General features: G+C 43.8%; 1 protein-coding gene across 12 annotated transcripts in view; it reads left to right on the top strand.

Annotated features, from left to right (window-relative positions):
• The window catches only part of ZNF236 (zinc finger protein 236), a 109232-nt gene that overhangs the window by 19696 nt on the left and 62814 nt on the right, over positions 1 to 26722 (top strand). For 11 of the 12 annotated variants that reach the window (XR_010932972.1, XM_067698806.1, XM_067698804.1 and 8 more), the window contains 6 exons: positions 5319 to 5497; positions 8038 to 8162; positions 8465 to 8637; positions 11013 to 11156; positions 13908 to 14111; positions 15072 to 15300. Coding sequence is in view for 11 of the 12 variants with exons in the window: in XM_067698804.1 (XP_067554905.1) it covers positions 5319 to 5497; positions 8038 to 8162; positions 8465 to 8637; positions 11013 to 11156; positions 13908 to 14111; positions 15072 to 15300 (1054 nt within the window). In the remaining variant the exon portion in view is untranslated. Of the gene's footprint in view, positions 1 to 5318; positions 5498 to 7121; positions 7768 to 8037; positions 8163 to 8464; positions 8638 to 11012; positions 11157 to 13907; positions 14112 to 15071; positions 15301 to 26722 lie in introns of those variants that run through there. The other variant, XM_067698807.1, reaches the window with a different exon arrangement.

Genomic DNA, 26722 nt, shown 5'->3' with positions numbered 1-26722 from the left:
GGTATTGAGCCAGTCATCCGTGTGACGTGGGACGGTTGTCGAGGGTCATGTGTCTTCCCTTGAGGGCGTCTGCTGTCCCTTGGCCCCTGCGAGTCTGTTATGGTCACTGCCGCCTCCCTCTCGGGCTGGATTGGGGCTGCAGAACCTCATTTTTCTCTGTGAAATGGAGACGTTGCCTTGTCTTCACAGAAGAATGAGGTGGTGGAGAGAGGCATGGGTGTGGGAAGCCTGCTTTTGGGAAGTGGGAGCAGAGCCTGACCAGGGACAGATACGTGGGTTGTGTTACACGTACTACAGGGGTCGTGGCTGCGAACGGATCTGTGTGTGTTGGGTGGGAGGGGAGCATGTGGCTTCTTCACAGCGCCCTTCAGCCCGGTAGGAGGTCAGATGGTTGTTTGCATCAAGGTTCTGTGATGGGATAGCGAATGAGTCAGTTGTTGGCAGAGGGTTGAAACGATGTAACATGCGGTCTAGGCCGCATCAGCAAGGGGGTGAAGCCTGGTGTGTGTGTGTGTGTGTGTGTGTGTGTGTGTGTGTGTGTGTGTGTGTGTGTGTGTGTGTGTGTGTGTGTCAATCCTCAAGGGGGCTCACTGCGGTGGGTGGGGTGGGGGCAGATGATTGAAGCCGTTCCGACTGTCCTGGCGCCCCGGGTGGACCCAGCCCTGGGGGTGATGGCATAGGGCGGGTGTGCCCCTGAGCCGGGGCCCCGCACCTCTGCCAGCCGCACACCACCGATGCAGGCCAGCGAAACTGCTGTGCTCCATCCTAATGCTTCTTCAGATACACCTTTAAAAATTTTCTCTACCTCCTCCATGACTGGAAAGAGAAATAACGGTAATTCATCATTTCCAGACACTCTTAGGTTTTTATACATTATTTTCAAAACCTTCCCTTCATTCTGTTTTCTCTTCCACACCCTTTGTCCAGATTCTTTTCCACACTGTCCCCCAAGTGGAGCTCACAGTCTCTGATGTCTGCCTTTATACCGTTTCCTTGTATCGGTTTCTCGTTGCTGTGACGTCGTCTCCTGAGGTGGCAGCCCCGTCATGCGCAGCAGCTGTGACGGCAGCTTGGGCAGCCTGGTCTCATCTGCATACTTGCTGCAGTGGTGAAGCTCCAGCTGTCTTTGTCTTTCACTGTTGTAGGAGCGTAAACAGTTCATAGTTTCTGGCTCCAGATTTTTTTTTTTCCCAAAAGGCCTTTGAGGAACATAAACAGTTCATAGTTTCTGACGCCTAGTTTTTTTTTTTCCCCAAAAGGCCTTTGAGAAGCATGTATTTTCTGAAACCAGTTGACTTTCATTTCTATTACTACTAACCTGTCTTCTATTTTCTCTCTTGGAAAATAACAGATTCTCTCTTAGATCAGTAAATAATCACAGGAGAGGAACAGGGCTGGAATAGTCAGAAGGGAGGCTTTTGTGTAACTGGTTTGAAGCTGGGGATGGAAACCGTGAAAATGCTTTATCTTCTTGCCCTTGCGCCACTGTGCTGCCGGGGACAAGGCTCTGGAAGTTGAGAAGTGATATTCAGTAACTTGACCTTAGTAACCCCATGCTGAACAGGAATTCAGGACTAGCGGTTTCACATGAGCAGAACAACAACAAAAAAGGTTTGCAGTGCTTATTTCTGATGGGAAAATGTGTTGGCAATATGTAAAAAATCGGGTGCTCTTTTTAAAAAAAAGGGTTGTGTTCGGGTGCAGGTTGGGAGTTTTCCTCTCTCACCTAACAGTCTGGTGTCGTACAGTACAGAGCTGGTGGGGTGGCCGAGGTAGTCCGGGACCCCACGTGCTCTGCTCTCTGTGAGTGTTTCTTGTACCATGTGGCTTACAGCGGAGGGAGGGAGGGAGGGAGGGAGGTGGCGCGTCTGCTGTGGGAAGGCCAGATCCAGAGGTGGGCGGAGCATCAGCCTGCTGCCATCCTGTCGAGTGGAAGGGGCACGGTCGCCACACAGCGTGGTTAGTGTTAGGAAGGTCGGCACACAGCCCTGTGCTCAGCTAAGAAACCCATCGTCGTATAGAAGAGGAATAGATACTGGAACACAATTATCAGTCTTGTCCATGTATGTTAAATAATGCATTTTAGCTACCTTTGCCTATTTTGTGTTTTCATTTCTTAGTTAATTGATTTGAATGTGGTATATTAGTATCGACTACAGGAACAATTCCTTACCTTTAGTTGCACTTAAAATTAACCGATAAGAATCCAGCTAAGATGAAGTAGACCCTTTGTGCCCCTCTTACAACTGAAAATACATAGAAATCACACAGCCGAGAGATCTAGAGGCTCCTGAGGGCGGGAAGAAGGAGGCGGGCAGCTGAGGGCTTTCAGGACTTGAGGAGCGTGTGGCAGCGAGTCCCCTGAGCTGCTTTTTTGCCTGCTGTACACCTGGACAGGGTGCTGGAAGAGCCTGCAGCCTTCTGCCAGCAGGCGTAGATGAAAACACGCCAGAAGATTGGTTGCCAGCAGCCCAAACTGGGAAGAGGGTGGTCTCACAAGAGAAAATCTTGTTGACCCTGCCAACCCTATTCCAGCCAAATACCCACTGAAGAGCTCGGCGGGGCTGGGAGGAGAGCGATGGTCTACGCCAGCCTGCTCTCCTGCAGTCCCCTGCAAGCAGATGGCCCTCTGCTCCCCTGACCCCCGGGATCCAGTAGGGAGCTAATCTTGCATCCATCTCCTGGCGGAAGGAGGTGGCACCCAGATGCCCCCCCCCCCCGATGGTGTTAGAGAGCCCAGCTAGAAGCCGGCCTTCCATCCTCTGACGGGTAGAAGCAGGGCGTGTTCTGACTCCCCGCCTGTGTAGTCTCTCCACCGGCAGCACCAAGACTCAGCCAGGTGATGTGGGATGGACCGGTCTGCACGGGGCAGCGGGGCCCTGTGAGGTGGCCCTCCACTCCCCAGCTGGTCCTGCCTCTGAACAGGGTGACACCGGCCAAGAGATGAGCCCAGTGGACGGTGATGGAAACCAGTGCTGCTGGGGCTCAGAGGAGGGCGGTGCCCTGTGGGGTGGGCTAAGGTTTCTCTCCTGCGCTGAGCGCCATTTTGAGGCGGACTCCCGTGGAAAGGAAGAACGGCTGCTGAGAAAGCCCGGGCAGGGGCAAGGGCAGCGCTTGGGCATTGGAGCCTGGGGGCTCTGGGAGAGGGAACGGGGTACAGAGAAAGGTCGTGGGTGGCCCCGGGGGAGGGGCGGCGGAAGGGCAAGCGTTACGGGGTGAGTAGCCTAAAGGCGGTTAGTATTTAGCGTATTTTATACTCTGTTTGACTTTTAAAAAGTTATTATATCTTCAGCCAGGTGGGGGCTGATAAGAATGCCATGTTTCCCTGGATGATCTGCTGGCCACTTAGCGGTCACTGGAATTCCCCCAGGACCGCCAGCTTCTGGGGCAGGCACTAGCCACCGCCTCTGCCTAGAGGGTCTGCCGGGAGCTCCGACTGCGGGGAACGCGGTACAGTGGGCGTCCGCCAGCCGCGCACAGGCCTCGCACTCCCCACTGAGACTTGCTCGAGGTGCCAGGTCCTGGGCAGGGAGGGAGGCCCGTCCCGGCTCCTGGTCTGGCTGGGTGTAACACAGCGGCAGCACGAAACTTTCCACCACGAGGTCTGTTCGGTTGTGGCCCAGCATGTGCTTGGTCCTGCTTTCGCAGTATGAGCAAATTGTACATAAACCAGAGTTCCCACTCGGAAAATTCTGGTCAGTTTCTGAGTAGTATCCATGTAGATGGCTCCTGAAATATACGAACCTGTCATTTGGTGAAGAAGTACCTGAAAAGAGGATGGGTCTGAGCCAAAGCAATGAAAGAGTCAGGGGGCGGGTGGGAGGGTAACAAGTCAGGGTTTATCCGTGATTGTAAGTCATTAGTGAAAGGAGAATCCCTTGCTGTACAGCTTCAGGGTGTGGATGCCCCCAGTGCTACACTCAAGATAGGCAGCAAATTTTGTTAGGTGGTTTTTAAATTTTTGACAGTTCCCAAGAAAGAAATTTCTTTATTATCAGCAAGATACTAACAAGATAGTTCATTATTTCCTTAAATTATTATATAGTAACACTAATTTAAAGTTACTTAAGTTGGCGTCGTTCTTGGATTGCTCAAAGTATTCCATTCATCCTGTCTTTTCTGCAGAGGATGCGCTGAGTAGTACCAGTGAACAGCCTCATGTTAACGCTGTTTCCATGCATTTACGAGACTGTCAGGTGGAGTACTTAGGAGAAAGTCTGATGGGAAGAAATAGCTATATATTTCGTTGTTTGGAAATAATAGTTTATTCTCATTGACAGGTTACACTCATTCTTTTCCATGTTTGGATCATTTAAATAAATAATTGTATTATAGAAGGTCACATGAGTAAACTCATTGAACTTTGTACTGAGTCAACAGTTCATTACTGAGTACTTCCTCTGTGCCAGGCACCGTTCAGCATCTTACATGCACCGTTGTACTTAACTTTATAACAACCCTGTGAGGGCAGGCATTGCTGTCACCACTGTTTCACAGACTTTGAGTGGTCAACACCCCCAGATACACACCGCTGGTGACCGGCAGCCTTCACGTGAACCAAGGCCCAACTCCAGAACATCTGGACCAGCGCTATCCTAATTGAAATTTGAGTAATTTAAAATTTATAGTGGCTATATTTCCAAAAGTTAAAAAGAAAACAGATGAAATATATTTTATTTTAATATATTTATGAAAATATATCCAAAATATTCTAATTCAGATGTTAAAAGTTGAGCTATTTTACATTCTTCCTTTTTTTTTTTCAGTAAGTCTTTGAAATCCTGTGTGTATTTTATACTTATTCCATAGCTCTGTTCAGGTGCTCAGCCAGGCACTTCTGGACAGAGTCGCGGACCTCTCGTAATCGACTACCCGTAAACCAGATTGAAAGAAGGATAGGTGTTTCCGTTTAAAAATTTACCAGCTGTCATTTTGTTTTAAGGTAGTCTATTAAACTGTCACCTTAATTTAAATTCTTTCCTGACACTTTTGTGGTATTGAAGTCATTCTGCTTCTCTTTAAAGTTTTCACAGCAAAGATGGACAAAATGCCATTTACCCAGCAGCCAGTTTGAAACAATTCGCTTTGCTCGGAAATTGTATTGTTCTCTCATCCTTTTCCCTATGTTTCTATCAGGAAAGAAATCATTTTTATATGTTCATATTTGGACATGATGATATTATTTGTTGAGAGGTGAAATAGTGTTTGTTCCAGAGGAAAGCATCCTTTGTGTATCAGCCATTTACAGTATGAGTTCTTTCAAGAGGTGATGGCTCTGAAGTGTTTGCTCTGCTCACGGGCGGTCTTTGCCTTTGCAGAACCTCATCTGCTCTGAGTGTGGGGATGAGTTCACCCTGCAGAGCCAGCTGGCCATCCACATGGAGGAGCACCGCCAGGAGCTGGCTGCGAGCCGGACTCACGCCTGCAAGGCCTGCAGGAAGGAGTTCGAGACGTCATCACAGCTGAGAGAGCACATGAAGACACATTATAAAATTAGGTGTGAGCCTTTTCTTGGGCTAAAAAAATTATACGGTACCTTAAAAATGGGCATGCTTTGCTATGACTGGTTACACATCTTGGCTGCGTTAGAAGCAAGAACAGGGCAACTCATCTCACGTGGTGTCGGGATGTCTTTCGTAGCATGTGTTATGTGTTGTGTCTACAGTAGGACAGAAAAGGTCGAAAATTTAAATGTCAGACTGTATGGATAGCCGTTTTTAGCTATATTATAATGTTAAAAGGTATAGAACAGAGTATATTGGCAATACATTTTTATGGGCAGGCAACAAGGTGTGTGGAGAGGATTCACAAAGGCCACATTCGCACCCTTTTTACTGAATTGGTTTATTTATACTACCTATTTGGAACTTACGTGTTCAAACAGTTGCTGTGCTTAGTGTGTATATAAATATATAAGTAAAACTTCATTTAATCCTTACAAACAACCCTTCAGGCCTGATACTTTCATGTCCCCATTTTGCAGATGAGAAAAGGTAGACTAGAGAGACCAAGTAACTTTCCCAAGGGTTTACAGCCGTAAGTCAAGTGTTAGGGATTTAAGCCCTAGTAGTCTGGCTTTAGTGCTCGTAATATTAGCAACCACGCCTGTGTTTACATACATAGATACATTTATTCCTAGTAAAACTTAACATGGCTTCGAAATTTTGTATTTGACCTATTCCTGATTATATATTTTTTACTGCTATTTCCTTCTCTTAATGATATGAAATGCAGAGTTGTTCCTGGCCCTTTGTGCTAAGTTAGCCAATGGTGGTGATCAGTGGTCACACTCGTTGAGCTAATCTCTACAGCAAACTATAAAAGCCCGTATTGATTAACTTTTTAATGACAGTATCATCAGTTTAACTTGCCACCCTTCCAAGCTCCGGTATCTAGGAGCTATCTGTACTGTTTAATAACAAGCACCACCACAGCAAAAGGTCCCACACCAGTTAATAAAGTTTGTAAAGTGCCTGAGTGTTTTGTAGTATTTATGTATTCTCTTTGGCATTGTGTTTTGGAAGCGTGGACTGAACATCTCCATATGATCAAAGTTCTCCTGTCTTTCCCACTCCCTTCATATTGCTGGTTGTTGACTAATGTGGTTCCCACCTGATGCTTTGTTATTTCGGCGATTTTTAAACTCCCCAAATGTAACGCATGTGTCCTATCACACTAGATTTTTATTGTGATGACGTTCTAGCACAGGCTCTTTTGATTGTCCCCGAAGGTCTTGGAGAGGCAACTGAAGGTGCGTACGTGGTCACCGCGCACTAGAGCGCGCCGGCCCCTGGGCCTTCCAGGGGCCGGGCAAGCTGCCTCCCTCTCGCGGAGCTGCCGTTTAGCAGGGGAGACAGACAGCGGCCAAGCAATCGGATTAGCCGGCGCAGGCTTCAGGCAGTGGGCGTGTTGAGAAGGAAGTAGGATTGGATTCACCTGGGGTGACGCTCCAGGGATGGGCAGTTGCTGAGGCACCTGTCGGATGTAGGCCTTTCTTAGGATGGCCGTTTGAAGTGGGACCCAGGTGAGGAGCAGGGGGAGACGGCCCTGCAGGTCTGGGGGGGCATTCTGGGCCTGGTGGGTGGGGAGGGGGGCAGTTGCCACAGTCTGAGCCGCAGGGGGAGGCCGGTGTGATGGGAGCCGGCTGCGGGGTGGAGTGGAGCTCACGGGGCTGAGTGCGAGGCGGCCGGGTCTCAGAGCTGGAGGGCGCTGAGCCCATCCGGGAACGCAGGTGTTACCCCAAGGGCCGCGGGAAAACCTGGGAGGGTTTGGCCCACGGATCTGGCTGCCCAGCCTTCAGGCCGCAGCCTGACTGCTGTGTGGGTGAGGTTGAAGCAGGGAGACCCATGGATCGGGGCCACAGAATGGCGGTGCTGCTCTCAGGCCACGCTGGTGGCTGCAGGGTGGAGAGACGGGAGCTTCTTTGGAGGTGTTTTGGGGTGAGACCAGCAGCTTCTGGAGATGGACTTGAAGTCAGGGGTGAGGGAGAAGGAAGAATCCAGTGTAACTTCTAAGGTTTAAACTTCACAGCTGGGAGCTGCCGTCTCCTGTTGTGGAAAGGAGCAGGCTGAGAATTAACAGGGCTTCATTTGGGACTGACTAGGTTTGAGGCGCCCGGGAGCCTTCAAGGGGTGTCAGCTAGAGAGTTAGGTGCCCAGGGCTGCTGCACAGAGGAGGAGTCCGAGTTGCTGGAGATCATCAGCATCTAGGAGGAGCCTGGAGCAGGCAGCACACACTCGTGTCGACGTAGAAACCACACCTGCACAGGTCTGTGTTTGATCATCACAGGGAAAGCTTTATCTAGAAGAGACATTCCGACTCTCCTCCTCCCCAACCAAAAAAATGAGTTTTATGATATTGATACACAAAACTAATCCATGGATGTGTGTGTGTGTCCTGCACACTTCTATGTGATTGATTTCTCATTAAAGCACATTCTGATGGCCAGTCGGCCTAACCTTTCCCATAGGATTTTGATTTAGAAGTGGTGGCACAAGGGATTCGACTTACTGAGTATTTTCCCTCTACTTATACTAGGGTGTCAAGTACAAGGTCTTATAATCGGAACATTGACAGGAGTGGATTCACGTATTCATGCCCACACTGTGGAAAGACGTTCCAAAAGCCAAGTCAGTTAACTCGGCATATTAGGATACACACAGGTACGAGATACATTGACTTTTGGGTGATTTCCCGTGCGACCTTAAGGGAAGAAAAGGTGCTTTAGAGCCAGCTAGACCTGAAATTTAATCTTGCCTTTTCCATAGTTTGCTGATAACCTTGGTGTTACTTGTGAGATTTTGAGTAGGTAGTGAGACGTGTGAGTCTGCGGCCACAGGGGAACGTTCTGCCTGGAGGGGTAGGTTCGGGGTCTTGAGTGTGGGTAACTTAAGTATTTTCTTTTAATCCGTCAGATGCTGGCACAGTATGGAATGATGTTTTGATCATTTTTCTCCCTCTCTAGGTGAAAGACCATTTAAATGTAGCGAATGTGGAAAAGCTTTTAACCAGAAGGGGGCGCTGCAAACTCACATGATTAAGCATACAGGTGAAAAACCCCACGCCTGTGCCTTTTGTCCTGCTGCTTTTTCTCAGAAAGGGAATCTCCAGTCACACGTGCAGAGAGTTCACTCAGAGGTAAGCGTCACACTTGGGGGTGTGGTCCTCACAGGTGTGCAGTACGTCACAGGCTGCACGGATGGCTCTTGAGTTAAGAGTGAACCTGAGAAATTCTCCATTTTAAATGTAGACGAAGAATTTGTGCAGAGCAGACCCTGTTTAAAAAAATACATATATGTGGGCTTCCCTGGTGGCGCAGTGGTTGAGAGTCTGCTTGCTGATGCAGGGGACACGGGTTCGTGCCCCGGTCCGGGAAGATCCCACATGCCGTGGAGCAGCTGGGCCCGTGAGCCACGGCCGCTGGGCCTGCGCGTCCGGATCCTGTGCTCCACAATGGGAGAGGCCACAATAACACACACAGACATACACACATACATGCAGACACACACATATACACACACACAAGACATACACACATATACACACACACATATACACACATACATACACATATACGCAGACACACATATATATACACACATTTGAACCTTTCTGGCCTATTATACATGGGAGAAATATAAAATACTATTTTTTGTCTTTTCACCAACAGTATTATACCTTTGATGAATAAATGTTTGGAAATAATCATAATACCATTCTTAGTTGTGGTCCGTCAATCTGAATGTTAACCTATGTCATCCCTTTAGTGAACCTGAAACAGACACTTCCAAGTGTAAGAAATTGAGAGACAAATGAAATTGAGGAGAAAGTATTTTTCTGGTGCTAGTATTGCTGACCTTGCATATGGGCCCATTCACATTTTCTATCAAACAGAGCCCTGGTCGGTGTATTTCCCTCCACACTGCATGTTAGCTAACTATTTCAGCCAAACTGATGTTCCTAATTTTTTTGTTGTCTCCAGGTAATACTGATTTGCAAACTCTGGAAGTATTTCTCTTAAATTGGTTCAGCTTTGCTCTTATTATTATTTTTTTAAATATTTATTTATTTTTGGCTGCATCGGGCTCTTGGTTGTGGCACGCAGGCTTCTCTCTGGTGGCCTGTGGGCCTCTCTCTAGGTGCGGCGTGCGGGCTCAGTAGCCATGCGGCATGTGGGATCTTAGTTCCATGACCAGGGATCGAACCCGTGTCCCGTGCATTGGAAGGCGGATTCTTAGCCACTGGACCACCAGGGAAGTCCCCACCTTTGCTCTTGTTAATTGTCATGATTTGGTGTCTTATTTAGTCTAACTGTAGATTATGAAGAAATATTTAAGCAACACAAATACTTTTATCATGGATCATTTATTTTATATAACTACAATACTTTGGAGGATGAAAAGCATCACATTCCTAAAAGCATATGTATATCTTTTAATTTTTTCCTTGGAGTAAATCCTTAAGTAACACTAAAATGAAGAAAACCCTACATACTTCATATAGTTTGTAAAGAGACTGAGAATTTCATATGCAGTGAAGTTGCTTTTAAAGACTAAGTTTTATTATCTAAGACCCAGAGACACTAGGAAGAGCATGTACGTATTCGTGAGGTTCCCTTCCGACCTGAGAAGAACAAATGTGGGCTGTGTGAGTGACTCTCGTGGAGCTCCCTCTGTGTACAGGTTGCTGAGGAATAACAGTCCCAGGCGTCCTCGTTGGTGCTCCCGGCTTTAGGAAACCCTTTCAGGGAAGGCCGGGGACTCGCCTGCCCCCAGCCTGGGGACACCCTGGGACCTGCGGTGGGACGGGAGCAACCTCTAAAGATTGCTTGTAACATTATCTAATCCTGTGATGAGTCTAAAGCCGTAAAGTTCATTCTTAGCAAGGTGCTAGGTGGAGTGGAGGTCTTAGCCAAGTTCAGAGCCGGCTGGGCTTGTTGAGTAGTGCAGAGAGGACACTGTAGGTGCTTCCTCTGTGCCTGGGTGGCCCTGTTCCTGATATTGCCTTGTAGTCCACTCTTGGCTCTGTCGTAGTGTTAAAAAGTAGTCACTATTAAAAAAAAAACCAAAAAATGCAGTCACCGCCGTGGACGATTGGACTTGGTGATGGAAAATGTATACATTGCGTGGCCATCCATCCTGACTTGTATGTTCAAGGCTCAGAGTAAAATTATATCTAACTGTCTGGCCTTCATTATTGCACACTGTGCTTAACCATTTAAGAAGTTGAGAACATGTCAGACATTTTTTTACTAGAGCACAATAACTGAAAACTATGATTTTTCACTTAACCAGTTCTGATTTATAGAAAAGACTGAAATTTCAATTAATCTCATACTGGCAATATTGATTAAAGAGTTGGGTCATTGATTCTAGACCTACCTAACTTATAAGAAAAGGTATGATAAAGGGTTAGATTATTTCTGTCATTTTAATTGAATGATAAATTATGATTTGCCATAATTTAAATATTTTAATCTAACAATTGTAAAAACTTCTTTTTTCTTTTTTAAGGTCAAGAACGGCCCTACCTATAATTGTACAGAATGTAGTTGTGTATTTAAAAGTTTAGGTAGCCTGAACACTCATATCAGCAAGATGCATATGGGTGGGCCACAGAATTCAACAAGCGCTGCAGAGACTGCTCACGTTTTAACGGTAAGCTTAGTAAGCTGGTTGATAGCAGGTGTTCTTTTACCAAAATCTGTCATCTTAATTATGACCTTGAAAATTGAATATTATTTAGAATAGTATTTAGCACCGTAAAGATGCTATGGAAGTTTCCTGTATGGAAGTACGGTGCTACTTTTGTTTGTTTAATGAGTGAAAGGAAATCAAATTTTTAAAAACTTTAGAATAATATTAACGTGATTCTGATTTATGGGCTGTCATCTGAACCGGTTAGAAATAAGACAAAATGTAATCATGTAATCATTAATTTATGAAATTGTAATTCCTATGGTCAGTGTTATTGATGATTATTATTGAATATTCTTTATCCTTATGTTATACTTTAAGAATCACGTCTCTCTTTAAAGTAATATTTCTCCAGGTCTACTGTGACAGTGATACTTTTTCCTGAGACCTTGGACTTCTGGGAAACTCAGTTGTATTTTTCAGTACATGTATTTGAAATTGTATGACCCCCAAACACACCCCCTTTTACTCCTTTTTTGTAGGCTTTCATAGCTCAGCCTCGATCTGCTACTTCTACTACCCTCCCAATTGATCATAAATGGCAGCATCTAAGCATAGAGTTTGGTGTCCTAACCAACAGCAGAGACTTTGGACGTACAGGTCTCGGGAGTGTTGAAGTAGCTCATGAGTGCCGTCAGCCGATAGTCTGTGTTCAGTCAGCAGCTGCCTCCTCCCAAACTAGAAAATAGGCCTAGTTTGTATTTAGTTCCCAAGCATGAGGTTCACATGTAGTGTTTACTTTTTCTTCTCTTTTCTCACAATATTTGCAGCTTAGGATGATTGCTCAACTTACTCTTGATCAGGGAGAATGTTGTAAAGAAGTTCTAAAACTGGAGAATAATTAGAGTCTAATAATTATGTCTTAAATTCTATTTTGGACTGAGTATTTTTTAAATAAAATTTTCAATGTATAAATCAAGCAAATATTCATTTCCTTTGGCAGCATGCGAATCAAATATGTAGATGTAGTGAATTACCTGGAATGATAATACAAATCATTTTTAAAATTTATAGTTTCAGTAAAAAACAGAAAATGCAGTATAGGGGTTTGGAAACCTGTGATCCACGCCACCTTTTACCCTCATCTGCGTGTGTAAGAGCGCTCTGTGTCAGGTTATACGTACTGTTTCTCAGGACTGTCTAGGGGTCAGTGTCCAGCCCCCTGAACACTGTCTCATTTTGCCTCTCCCATTTTCTAAATCTTGACCTTTGTGCTTTACTTTGGAGGGTTTTTTTCAACTTTATCTTATAATTCTTTCCTTGAATTTTTTTTTAAGCTAGTAAGGTTTTTAATTTCTGAGATCTTTCCTTGTGATCTGATTGTTTCTTTTTGAAGATACTCTTTTCTGGTTTGATGTACTTTCCTTTGAAATCTAATCAGCATTTTCTCTTAAAAGTTCTCTTCTAGTCATTGAATTGTCTCTCTTGTGCATCTCCCCACTCCTTCTTCTTTCAGATGTCTTATAGTTCTTGGTTGCCTGCATTTAAGAAGGGGAGCATCAGGAAACCTGCCTCTGAACTTTTTATGTGTGAACAGAGCTGGTTGAACTCCAGGGTTACTTATAATTGGCCAGGGAACCAGCTCTTAAAATTGGGGTCCCTGGTGGCAGAATGTAAACGATTTTTTGTTTAATCTAGGGAACTAAGGGCCACAAAAGGTGCCCTAGCTCTCCCCAAATAGTTTTTTCATTTTTATCTCTTTTAGAGGCAATCCCCCATTTTTTTGCCTGAAGGTAAGTGCCTAATTGCCATCTTTTCTATGGAGGAAGACGGGATTCATTGTCAGTGATAAGTATTTTAATTAATAGACTTTATTTTTTGGAGCAGTTTTAGGTTAATAGTAAAAGTGAGCGGAACGTACAGAAAGCTCCCGTAGACCCCTCCCCAGCAGCCCACCTAAGTTATTACCCCCGTTATTGCCCCTTGCATCGGTGAGGTGCGCTTGTTACAGCTGATGGATGAGTACTACTGTACTACTGTTAACTGAAGTCCACAGTTTATGTTAAGGTTCACTCTCGGTGGAGCACGTTCCGTCGGTTCGGGCCAGTGTATAATGCCCTGTTATCCACCATTACAGCATCGCGCAGGGTAGTTCTCTGCCCCTACTGTCTTCTGTGTATGCGTTTCACATTCCTGGGTTTCTGAGGAATCAGATCAGCTCTCTCTTCACAAGTTCTTGGCTGTAGCTTTACAGAGCATTTATTCCTCCAATGCCCCTATTTTTTGAGAATTAAAAGAAAAAATTTAAACCACAGTGATCTCTTGCTTATTTTCTATATTTTGTAACTCTTTTACTCCTTCATTTTAACGGACTAAGAGGGAGATGAGGCTTGTGTGCTTCACCCCCATCTTGAAGCAATAGTCTCTACCGCCGCTTACAAGACTTGAATTGTAGTAGAAAAAATTCATTGAATATATTTTTTTAAGGGCCAATTTTGTGTCTAACTTAAAAATCAGTGAGGCATTTTATTTAAAATTTACGTTTGGATAGGTATAGCTGACTCACTTTGTTATAAAGCAGAAACTAACACACCATTGTAAAGCAATTATACTCCAAAAAAGATGTTAAAAAAAAATTCATGTTTGGGATACTAATTTTGGGATTTTAATGCTCATAAGGGAGATATGCCTGTTTATTTCCTTTTTAAAAAAAATTGGTGTACAAATTAATGTAATTGTTTATATCTTTAACGAAATGTTGCTGTGTTTCAGGCCACGCTGTTTCAGACCTTACCTCTTCAGCAGGCGGAAGCCCAGGTCACGTCTGCTCCGAGTCAGCAGAGTTCCCAGGCGGTGGCTGATGTCATCCAGCAGCTGCTGGAGCTGTCGGAGCCGGGGCCTGCGGGGTGCAGCCAGCCACCTCAGGCCGGCCAGCAGCTGAGCATCACGGTGGGGGTCAGCCAGGACATCCTACAGGTGAGCCACACTTGCCTGCTCCTGTCTGTGTTTGTCAGGGGCTGGGCGTCAGCACTGACAACGCAATATGCAGGTCTTGTCAAAGGAAAGGGGTCTTCATGCAAAATGTGTCGTCATTGAAAAACTGTATTGAAACAAAATATGCTTGTTTGAGTACTTATGGACAGTGCAGTATTTGAAATGATTTATCACTCGATAAATACAAAGTTTAAAACTATAATTTTTTCTCTGTAAGTGAATTTTCTTGAAAAGTATAGGCGTTTCAGAACTTCCTTGTATCTACCCTTGTTGACAGAGGGTAAGGAATATTTCCTCCTTTCCCACTGCGCTCCTTGGAGATAGCACTGCCTGTCTTGACAGTGTGAGCGTCCCTGCTCCTGTGGCGCTGGAGCGTGCGGAGGGCAGAGGGCTCTTCTGAGTCTTCCTCCCCGCCCAGCTCCATAGTCACCGCCTTCATTCCCAAGCAGAGACAGCCTTCTCTCTCCTGTCCCTCTGTTTACTTACTGACGTGAGCACTAACCTCTCCCCTCTACCTCTGTGGTGACAAGTTGGCCGGGGTGTGAAGAATCTCAGGTTGTCATGACGGCTGATGTCGTGAGGGTGACCCCGCTGTAGTTTCAACCAGGGATTCCTAAATGTGTTACAGACAGCTAGGGTTGTCTGAGAGAAAATTTCTAAAAGGCAAGTGAATTAATTTCAGTGCCCTTGAATTTAGAACTGTAAATGCTTGCCACACCAGACTTTGGGTGGAGACGAGATGTCAGATATCAGGAGGGATGTTTCGGCCTCCGAGGGCTGGGCGTTTCGCTCAGAGATGACTGCTTGGCGATGTAGCTCTTAACGCCCAGTGGGGTGGAGTCAGAGTTCCGTAGGTCAAGCTTGGTCGCGTCTTTGTAATTGACTTTGGCGGGCAGGTGTGGGCATCGTGCCTCCTAACCTCCTAGTTCTGTTCTGTCTCAGCAAGCCTTAGAAAACAGTGGGCTGTCTTCAATTCCAGTTGCAGCGCATCCCAGCGACCCCAGCCACGCCAAGGCCGCGGCCGCTCAGGGCCAGACTCCAGACGCTCCCAGCGTTTCAAGGGAGCCAGCTGACCCTACGGCCGCAGAGCGGGAAGAAGAACAGGAGAGCCCAGAGAAGTTGGATAAAAAAGAAAAAAAGATTATAAAGAAGAAATCTCCGTTTCTACCTGGTAATTGTAGTATGCTTTAAGGTTTAGACACTTTGGGTGGCCTATTGCTGGTTTTTAAGAAACACGCCCTCCTTTTTCCTTCTGAAGGTGGTATGTTTGTTGAAGTCTCTGATAGCGTCTACCTAATAGCATTTGTTTATCGTAAACTTCGTTAAACTTACCGAGGTCCCTGTGATTAGGGCCGCTCCTGACTTGTCCCGCCGCTGCTGTCAGGCCCCTCCTTCCCTCCAGCCCTTCCCGCCAGTCTCTGCCCCTTTGTCCCCCAGTGCCGCCGGCCCTTTCCTGCCGCACCTGCTCCGGCACCTGCTCCGTTTCTCGGCCCACAAGCCCTCTGCAGCCTGCCCCAGCATGCATTTCTGTCTTCCCTCCCGGGTCACCTGGTTGCAAGCTTCTGTTATGGTAAACTTGGATTCCTGCTGTTCTCAACGTTCTCACGTCTTCGGAATGACGTGGGTTTCCCCAGGCTTTTCTGCATCGTGAATGTCTTCTTCCTCCCCCTCCTCTCCTGTTCTCTGTGCAGACTCGGGTGGTCATTTGAGGCCAGATCATGGTGCCTCGTCGTAGGAGCACAGGTCTCCCCCTCTCAGTCCTGCAGACTAGAATGTTTAGGACCCCTGCGACCCCTCACGTCACTTGTGGACAGCTAGAACACATTCCCTTCGTTTCCGAACACCCCACGGTGCTCAGTATGGCTCATTGCATGGGAGCACGCATTAATGCATCTTTCTTGAAGAAAATAGATTCCTGCCTTTTAGGAAAAGCGTTCCTTTGAGAACATTTTCTCAGTGAATATAACTACTCTGCCCCTCCCAGGTGTCTTGGGGGCAAGTGCTTTCTTTCTGGAGAGCATGGAGTAACCCTGTCATCTGTTAACACTTCAGAGAATGTATTTTCTCATTGTTAACGTGCGATTGTGAGATCCTCGTTTCTCAACCCACAAAACATTGTGGCCCTACTCTCCTTTTTCTTTGGGTCTTGCCCCGTCTCCCCAAGTGAAAATAGGATGATGGAATCTAAGCAGTTTATTGTCTGTGTTTTCCTGGGATCTAGAGAGGCAAGAAGGAAATAAAGGGCCATTGCCACATATTTTTAATAATAGCTCTATGATAGCCTTGTAGGTTACACGTTTAGCTGTGCGTTCTTGAACGTCTCCTCTATGTGCCCCTGATAAACTGATGGAAACCCACAGGTCTTGCGAAACGTTTTGTACGAGTTAACTGCTAGTCGTCATGCTGAGCCTATGAACATGCTCTGATGTGGCTGCAGGCAACATACACGTCTTCAAGTGAAAGGCCAGACCTGGCTTCCTGAAAGTAACGAGGAAGGGAGGCTTCATCCTGGGCCGTCCCATATCTTTAGGTGTTAGAAACAGCTTTCTCTTTTGCACTGAGCATTATTAGGTGGAGATTTCAAAATGGAACTGCAGTTAACCTTATTGTACATTGTTTTAATGTGGAGTGTTGTGTTCATCGAGTGTAAAGATTATGCAGATTAATTTTTGATATACTTGGATAAATGAAGTACTTAGAGCACTTAGCAAGCTTATGTAGTTCTAGTAAATTTTAGATTAAATGTGATCCTTACTACAGGTTGGAGCCAGCTTTTTTTGTTTTAACCATCTCTCTGATATTGTGATGAGAAAACTATCATGGGGACATGTTTCTATATAAAGATATTCCTCTTGATTAAAACTTTATAGGGACCAGTATACGTTTAATGTAATGACTGTTTCTGAAAATACCTCTTCAGGAGTAGTTGACACCATCTGATACCCTAAGAAGACCCTGAGCAAACTATTACTGTCTCGTAAGTTGTAACACTTTCTTAACAGCTTAAAATTAGCCTTAATTACATTTCCAATTGTACTCTGCCATCTATAGCTGTCACTATTTGATTTATTCAGTTTTGTGAGAGGGAATATTTTTAGTAGAATTTGCTTTGTTATTTTAAGAGGTATTTTGTGTATCGGTTAAACGTTGAACAAATGCTTTTATATTTATCATAAACCTTGTGATGTATAAATCATTATGAAGCTTTTTTTTAATCTTTTTTTTTAACATCTTTATTGGGGTGTAATTGCTTTACAATGGTGTGTTCGTTTCTGCTTTATAACAAAGTGAATCAGTTATACATATACATATGTTCCCATATCTCTTCCCTCTTGCGTCTCCCTCCCTCCCACCCTTCCTATCCCACTCCTCTAGGCGGTCACAAAGCACCGAGCTGATCTCCCTGTGCCATGCGGCTGCTTCCCACTGGCTATCTACCTTACGTTTGTTAGTGTATATATGTCCATGCCTCTCTCTCGCCCTGTCACAGCTCACCCTTCCCCCTCCCCATATCCTCAAGTCCATTCTCCAGTAGGTCTGTGTCTTTATTCCTGTCTTACCCCTAGGTTCTTCATGACATTTTTTTTTTCTTAAATTCCATATATATGTGTTAGCATACGGTACTTGTCTTTCTCTTTCTGACTTACTTCACTCTGTATGACAGACTCTAGGTCTACCCACCTCATTACAAATATCTCAATTTCGTTTCTTTTTATGGCTGAGTAATATTCCATTGTATATATGTGCCACATCTTCTTTATCCATTCATCTGATGATGGACACTTAGGTTGTTTCCATCTCCGGGCTATTGTAAATAGAGCTGCAATGAACATTTTGGTACATGACTCTTTTTGAATTTCGGTTTTCTCAGGGTATATGCCCAGTAGTGGGATTGCTGGGTCATATGGTAGTTCTATTTGTAGTTTTTTAAGGAACCTTCATACTGTTCTCCATAGTGGCTGAACCAATTCACATTCCCACCAGCAGTGCAAGAGTGTTCCCTTTTCTCCACACCCTCTCCAGCATTTATTGTTTCTAGACTTTTTTGATGATGGCCATTCTGACTGGTGTGAGATGATATCTCATTGTAGTTTTGATTTGCATTTCTCTAATGATTAATGATGTTGAGCATTCTTTCATGTGTTTGTTGGCAGTCTGTATATCTTCTTTGGAGAAATGTCTGTTTAGGTCTTCTGCCCATTCATGTGTTTGTTGGCAGTCTGTATATCTTCTTTGGAGAAATGTCTGTTTAGGTCTTCTGCCCATTTTTGGATTGGGTTGTTTGGTTTTTTTTGATATTGAGCTGCATGAGCTGCTTGTAAATTTTGGAAATTAATCCTTTGTCAGTTGCTTCATTTGCAAATATTTTCTCCCATTCTGAGGGTTGTCTTTTGATCTTGTTTATGGTTTCCTTTGCTGTGCAAAAGCTTTGAAGTTTCATTAGGTCCCGTTCGTTTATTTTTGTTTTTATTTCCATTTCTCTAGGAGGTGGGTCAAAAAGGATCTTGCTGTGATTTATGTCAGAGTGTTCTGCCTATGTTTTCCTCTAAGAGTTTGATAGTTTCTGGCCTTATATTTTGGTCTTTAATCCATTTTGAGCTTATTTTTGTGTATGGTGTTAGGGAGTGATCTAATCTCATACTTTCACATGTACCTGTCCAGTTTTCCCAGCACCACTTATTGAAGAGGCTGTCCTTTCTCCACTGTACATTCCTGCCACCTTTATCAAAGATAAGGTGTCCATATGTGCGTGGGTTTATCTCTGGGCTATCTATCCTGTTCCATTGATCTATATTTCTGTTTTTGTGCCAGTACCATACTGTCTTGATTACTGTAGCTTTGTAGTATAGTCTGAAGTCAGGGAGCCTGATTTCCTCCAGCCCCGTTTTTCGTTCTCAAGATTGCTTTGGCTACTCGGGGTCTATTGTGTTTCCATACAAATTGTGAAATTTTTTGTTCTAGTTCTGTGAAAAATGCCAGTGGTAGTTTGATAGGGATTGCATTGAATCTATAGATTGCTTTGGGTAGTAGAGTCATTTTCACAATGTTGATTCTTCCAATCCAAGAACATGGTATATCTCTCCATCTATTTGTATCATCTTTAATTTCTTTCATCAGTGTCTTATAATTTTCTGCATACAGGTCTTTTGTCTCCTTACGTAGGTTTATTCCTAGGTATTTTATTCTTTTTTGTTGCAATGGTAAATGGGAGTGTTTTCTTGATTTCACTTTCAGATTTTTCATCATTAGTATATAGGAATGCCAGAGATTTCTGTGCATTAATTTTGTATCCTGCTACTTTACCAGATCCATTGATTAGCTCTAGTAGTTTCCTGGTAGCATCTTTAGGATTCTCTATGTATAGTATCATGTCATCTGCAAACAGTGACAGCTTTACTTCTTCTTTTCCGATTTGGATTCCTTTTATTTCCTTTTCTTCTCTGATTGCTGTGGCTAAAACTTCCAAAACTATGTTGAATAAGAGTGGTGAGAGTGGGCAACCTTGTCTTGTTCCTGATCTTAGTGGAAATGCTTTCAGTTTTTCACCATTGAGGATAATGTTGGCTGTGGGCTTGTCATATGTGGCCTTTATTATGTTGAGGAAAGTTCCCTCTGTGCCTACTTTCTGCAGGGTTTTTATCATAAATGGGTGTTGAATTTTGTCGAAAGCTTTCTCTGCATCTATTGAGATGATCATATGGTTTTTCTCCTTCAATTTGTTAATATGGTTGATCACATTGATAGATTTGCAGGTATTGAAGAATCCTTGCATTCCTGGAATAAACCCCACTTGATCATGGTGTATGGTCCTTTTAATGTGCTGTTGGATTCTGTTTGCTAGTATTTTGTTGAGGATTTTTGCGTCTGTGTTCATCAGTGATATTGGCCTGTAGTTTTCTTTCTTTGTGACATCCTTGTCTGGTTTTGGTATCAAGGTGATGGTGGCCTCGTAGAAGGAATTTGGGAGTGTTCCTCCCTCTGCTATATTTTGGAAGAGTTTGAGAAGGATGTGTGTTAGCTCTTCTCTACATGTTTGATAGAATTCGCCTGCGAAGCCATCTGGTCCTGGGCTTTTGTTTGTTGGAAGATTTTTAATCACAGTTTCAATTTCAGTGCTTGCGATTGGTCTGTTCATATTTTCTATTTCTTCCTGATTCAGTCTTGGCAGGTTGTGCATTTCAAAGAATTTGTCCATTTCTTCCAGACTGTCCATTTTATTGGCATAGAGTTGCTTGTAGTAATCTCTCATGATCTTTTGTATTTCTGCAGTGTCAGTTGTTACTTCTCCTTTTTCATTTCTAATTCTGTTGATTTGAGTCTTCTCCCTTTTTTTCTTGATGAGTCTGGCTAATGGTTTATCTATTTTGTTTATCTTCTCAAAGAACCAGCTTTTAGTTCTATTGATCTTTGCTATTGTTTCCTTCATTTCTTTTTCATTTATTTCTGATCTGATTTTTATGATTTCTTTCCTTCTGCTAACTTTGGGGTTTTTTTGTTCTTCTTTCTCTAATTGCTTGAGGTGCAAGGTTAGGTTGTTTATTCGAGATGTTTCCTGCTTCTTAAGGTGAGCTTGTATTGCTATAAACTTCCCTCTTAGAACTGCTTTTGCTGCATCCCATAGGTTTTGGGTCGTTGTGTCTCCATTGTCCTTTGTTTCTAGTTATTTTTTGATTTCTTCAGTGATCACTTCGTTATTAAGTAGTGTATTGTTTAGCCTCCATGTGTTTGTATTTTTTACAGATCTTTTCCTATAATTGATATCAAGTCTCATGGCATTGTGGTTGGAAAAGATACTTGATACAATTTCAATTTTCTTAAATTTACCAAGGCTTGATTTGTGACCCAAGATATGATCTATCCTGGAGAATGTTCCATGAGCACTTGAGAAAAATGTGTAATCTGTTGTTTTTGGATGGAGTGTCCTATAAATATCAATTAAGTCCATCTTGTTTAATGTATCATTTAAAGCTTGTGTTTCCTTATTTATTTTCATTTTGGATGATCTGTCCATTGGTGAAAGTGGGGTGTTAAAGTCCCTTGCTATGATTGTGTTACTGTTGATTTCCCCTTTTATGGCTGTTAGTTTTTGCCTTATGTATTGAGGTGCTCCTATGTGGGGTGCATAAATATTTACAATTGTCATATCTTCTTGGATCGATCCCTTGATCATTATGTAGTGTCCTTCTTTGTCTCTTCTAATAGTCTTTATCTTAAAGTCTATTTTGTCTGATATGAGAATTGCTACTCCAGCTTTCTTTTGGTTTCCATTTGCATGGAATATCTTTTTCCATCCCCTCACTTTCAGTCTGTATGTGTCTCTAGGTCTGAAGTGGGTCTCTTGTAGACAGCATATATATGGGTCTTGTTTTTGTATCCATTCAGCCAATCTGTGTCTTTTGGTGGGAGCATTTAGTCCATTTATATTTAAGGTAATTATCGATAAGTATGTTCCTATTCCCAATTTCTAAATTGTTTTGGGTTCATTATTATAGGTCTTTTCCTTCTCTTGTGTTTCTTGTCTAGAGAAGGTCCTTTAGCATTTGTTGTAAAGCTGGTTTGGTGGTGCTGAACTCTCTTAGCTTTTGCTTGTCTGTAAAGGTTTTAATTTCTCCATCAAATCTGAATGAGATCCTTGCTGGGTAGAGTAATTTTGGTTACAGGTTTTTCTCCTTCATCACTTTCAGTATGTCCTGCCACTCCCTTCTGGCTTGCAGAGTTTCTGCTGAGAGATCAGCTGTTAACCTTATGGGGATTCCCTTGTGTGTTATTTGTTGTTTTTCCCTTGCTGATTTTAATATGCTTTCTTTGTATTTAATTTTTGACAGTTTGATTAATATGTGTCTTGGCGTGTTTCTCCTTGGATTTATCCTGTATGGGACTCTCTGTGCTTCCTGGACTTGATTAACTATTTCATTTCCCATATTAGGAAAGTTTTCAACTATAATCTCTTCAAATATTTTCTCAGTCCCTTTCTTTTTCTCTTCTTCTTCTGGGACCCCTATAATTCGAATGTTGGTGTGTTTAATGTTGTCCCAGAGGTCTCTGAAACTGTCCTCAGTTCTTTTCATTCTTTTTTCTTTATTCTGCTCTGCAGTAGTTATTCCCACTATTTTATCTTCCGAGTCACTTATCTGTTTTTCTGTCTCAGTTATTCTGCTATTGATTCCTTCTAGAGGATTTTTAATTTCATTTATTGTGTTGTTCATCATTGTTTGTTTGCTCTTTAGTTCTTCTAGGTCCTTGTTAAATGTTTCTTGTATTTTCTCCATTCTATTTCCAAGATTTTGGATCATCTTTACTATCATTATTCTGAATTCTTTTTCAGGTAGACTGCCTATTTCCTCTTCATTTGTTAGGTCTGGTGGGTTTTTATCTTGCTCCTTCATCTGCTGTGTGTTCTTCTGTCTTCTCATTTTGTTTATCTTACTGTGTTTGGGGTCTCCTTTTTGCAGGCTGCAGGTTCGTAGTTCCCGTTGTTTTTGATGTCTGTCTCCAGTGGCTAAGGTTGGTTCAGTGGGTTGTGTAGGCTTCCTGGTGGAGGGGACTAGTGCCTGTGTTCTGGTGGGTGAGGCTGGATCTTGTCTCTCTAGTGGGCAGGTCCACGTCTGGTGGTGTGTTTTTGGGTGTCTGTGGACTTATTATGATTTTAGGCAGCCTCTCTGCCAGTGGGTGGGGTTGTGTTCCTGTTTTGCTAGTTGTTTGGCATAGGGTGTCCAGCACTGTAGCTTGCTGGTCGTTGAGTGAAGCTGGGTGCTGGTGTTAAGATGGAGGTCTCTGTGAGATTTTCGCCGTTTGATATTATGTGGAGCTGGGAGGTCTCTTGTTGACCGGTGTCCTGAAGTTGGCTCTCCCACCTCAGAGGCAGAGCCCTGACTCCTGGCTGGAGCACCAAGAGCCTTTCATCCACACGGCTCAGAATAAAAGGGAGAAAAAGTAGAGAGAATTAGTAGAAGTAGGAAGAAAGAAAGAAAGAAAGGAAGGAAGGAAGGAAGGAAGGAAGAAGGGAGGGAAGGAAGGAAGAAAGAAAGAAAGATAGAAGGAAAGCAGGCAAGAAGGCAAGAAGGAAAGAAAGGAGGGAGGGAGGGAAGGAGGAAGGAATGAAGGAAGGAGGGAAGGAAGGAAAAAAGACAGAAAGAAAGAAGATACAGTAAAATAAAGTATAATAAAGTTATTGAATTAAAAAATAATTATTTAGAAAAAAGGGACGGATAGAACATTAGGACAAATGGTGGAAGCAAAGCTATACAGACAAAATCTTACACAGAAGCATACTCATGCACCCTCACAAAAAGAGGTAAAGGGGAAAAAATCATAAATCTTGCTCTTAAAGTCCACCTCCTCAATTTGGGATGATTCATTGTCTAAAGGAGGGAGGGAGGGAAGGAAGGAAGGAAGGAAGGTAGGAAGGAAGGAAGGAAAAGTATAATAAAGTTAATAAAATTAAAATTAATTATTAAGAAAAAAATTTTTTATAAAAAAACAATGGACGGATAGAACCCTAGGACAAATGGTGGAAGCAAAGCTATACAGACAAAATCTCACAGAGAAGCATACACATACACACTCAGAAAAAGAGGAAAAGGGGAAAAAATCATAGATCTTGCTCTCAAAGTCCACCTCCTCAGTTTGGGATGACTTGTTGTCTATTCATGTATTCCCCAAACGCAGGTGCATCAAGTTGATTGTGGAGCTTTAATCCGCTGCTCCTGAGGCTGCTGGGAGAGATTTCCCTTTCTCTTCTTTGTTCTCACAGCTCCCGGGGGCTCAGCTTTGGATTTGGCCCCGCCTCTGCGTGTAGGGCGCCGGAGGGCAGGCGTCTGTTCTTCGCTCAGACAGGGCGGGGTTAAAGGAGCCACTGATTCGGGGGCTCTGGCCCACTCAGGCCCGGGGAGAGGGCGGGGCACGGCATGCGGGGCGGGCCTGTGGCGGCAGAGGCCGGTGTGACGTTGCACCAGCGTGAGGCCCGCCGTGCGTTCTTCCGGGGGAGTTGTCCCTGGATCCCGGGACCCTGGCAGTGGCGGGCTGCACAGGCTTCCCGGAAGGGGGGGTGTGGATAGTGACCTGTGCTTGCACACAGGCCCCTTGGTGGCGACAGCAGCAGCCTTAGCGTCTCCCAACCGTCCCTGGGGTCCGCGCTTTTAGCTGCGTCTCGCGCCCATCTCTGGAGCTCCTTTAAGCAGCGATCTTAATCCCCTCTCCTCGCGCACCAGGAAACAAAGAGGGAAGAAAAAGTCTCTTGCCTCTTCGGCGGGTCCAGACTTTTCCCGGACTCCTCCCACTAACCCCCTGCAGGCTGTGTTCAAGCCGCCAACCCCAGTCCTCTCTCCCTGCGCTCCGACCGACTGACCGATCGAGCCTCCGCTCGCAGCCCCGCCCTCCCCAGTGGGTGAGCAGAGAAGCCTCTCGGGCTGGTAAGTGCTGGTCGGCACCGACCCTCTGTGCGGGAATCTCCCCTCTGTGCGGGAATCTCCCCGCTTTGCCCTCCGCACCCCTGTTGCTGTGCTCTCCGCCGCGGTGCTGAAACTCCCCCCTCCGCCTCCCGCAGTCTCCGCCCGCGAAGGGGCTTCCTAGTGTGTGGAAATGGCTCCCTCCCACTGGTGCACGTGCCGTCCCTATTCTTTTGTCTCTGTTTTTTCTTTTTTTTCTTTTGCCCTACCCAGGTACGTGGGGAGTTTCTTGCCTTTTGGGAGGTCTGAGGTCTTCTGCCAGCATTCAGTAGGTGTTCTGTAGGAGTTGCTCCACGTGTAGATGTATTTCTGGTGTATCTGTGGGGAGGAAGGTGATCGCCGCATCTTACTCTTCCGCCATCTTCCCAGCACCCCCCGTTATGAAGCTTTAATAAAGTCAGTTAACCTTTAAAATGTCAGCTTCCTCATCTGTAACAGGGGTAGATAAAAGGGATAGAATAAATGGAAGAGAACTGAATAGCGCCTGACACATACCAAGTGCGTAATGAATACATACGTTTTTAAGTTATTTTAAAAGCAGGTGAAACTTGCTCGTGCCCCACAATTCAAAAGGTACACGATGGGGTACAGTGGAAAGCAGGGAGTCCCCTGCCTGCTCATCTTGGTCCTCCATGCGCCCCTCCCTCAGGCAGCTGCCGTCACTGGGGTCTTCTGTGTCTTTTAAACAAGCTTAGGCATATTATTATATATTATTGTTTTTTAGCAGGATGTATGGCATACTGCATGTATTATTTTGTGGTTCACTTTTTGCCACGCGATAGCTTGTTTTACAAGATGCCTGAATAGTATTCCGTTTTATGGGTAAATAATATTTAGGTATTTGCCAGTACCAGTAATGCTGTCATGGATATGTGTATATCTGTAGGGTACATTTCTGGAAGTGTCAGAGCTTTCAGAGGGTAAATTCTGTAAAGATTGTTTTAAAGTACTGATTTTGAAATAATTGCAGGCTTACTAGAAATATGGCAGGAACAGTAAGTACGGAGAATTGCCGTTTGCCTTCATCTAGATCCTCCAAGTGCTAAATGCTCTGCCGCATTCGTTTTTTCTTTACCTGGTAGTATTTTGTGAGCTGTATCTGTGGCATGTATTCTTTTCTAATTTGTTTGGCTTTTGAGTTAAAAGGGAGAGGTATTTTCTTTTTATATAGCAAAAGGGGGAGAAATGTTTTTATGTAGCCAAATTTGTCAGTGTTTTATGACTTTTGGACTCATGTAATACTTAGAATTCAACACTGACATTATGGAAAAAGTGCCTTTTTATCTAACACTTATACTTTCATTTTTTTATACATCATTACAAAATGATCACCATGATATGTCCAGTTACTATCTGTTTACTCTCATATTTTAAACCAAATCTTTGACTCAGTTTTATTTTTTGTTTCCAGATGGGCATCCAGCTGCCTAGACACCATTTATTGAATAAGTCACATTTTTCCTGCTGGAAAGCAATGCTGCCTTTATCATGTATTACACTCTCAAACCTGTATGGGTCTTTTCTGGACTTTATTCCAGTAATCTGTCTTTTTATTCATGTGTTGTGATACCAAATGGTTTTAGCTTTATCGTGTGTTTTATAACTAGGATACCTAGTCCTCTCTCACTACACTTTTCTTTAAAGTGTATTTTTTACTGTTTTCACATATTTATATTTTCATATGTACTTTAAAAGCGACTGCTAAACTTCCAAAACTAGTTCTAAAAGAATCCCTGTTGGTATTTGTATATAAGTGATTTAATCAGAGAGAATTGATGCCATTATAAATTTTTGTCTTTATACCAAAGAATAGGGTTAATAGGGGATTATATGAAATCATGTGTGTGAAACTTCTGAAAATTGTAAAGCACCATAGAACTTAAAGAATCTTTCATTCAATAAAAAGAATAACTTAAGAAAAAAGAATAGGGTATGTATGCATTTCCATTTACTCAGATTTTTTTTTTATCCATATTTTAGTAGTATTTTAAAATCTTCTTCTGAATTTTGTTGGTAGGTATGAAGGATGTTGATTTTCACGTATTAAAATGTGGGCCTCTTTCTGAGTTTTAGTTTTTTAGGTGTATAATCATATCATTTGTAAACAATGATTTTACCTTTTCTTTTATAGTTATTACTGTGCAT

The sequence above is a fragment of the Pseudorca crassidens genome, chromosome 12 (genome assembly GCF_039906515.1).
Source record: "Pseudorca crassidens isolate mPseCra1 chromosome 12, mPseCra1.hap1, whole genome shotgun sequence".
NCBI lineage: Eukaryota > Metazoa > Chordata > Mammalia > Artiodactyla > Delphinidae > Pseudorca > Pseudorca crassidens.
The sequence above is the reverse complement of the archived record's forward strand: the minus strand, read 5'-3'. Positions and strand labels throughout refer to the sequence as shown.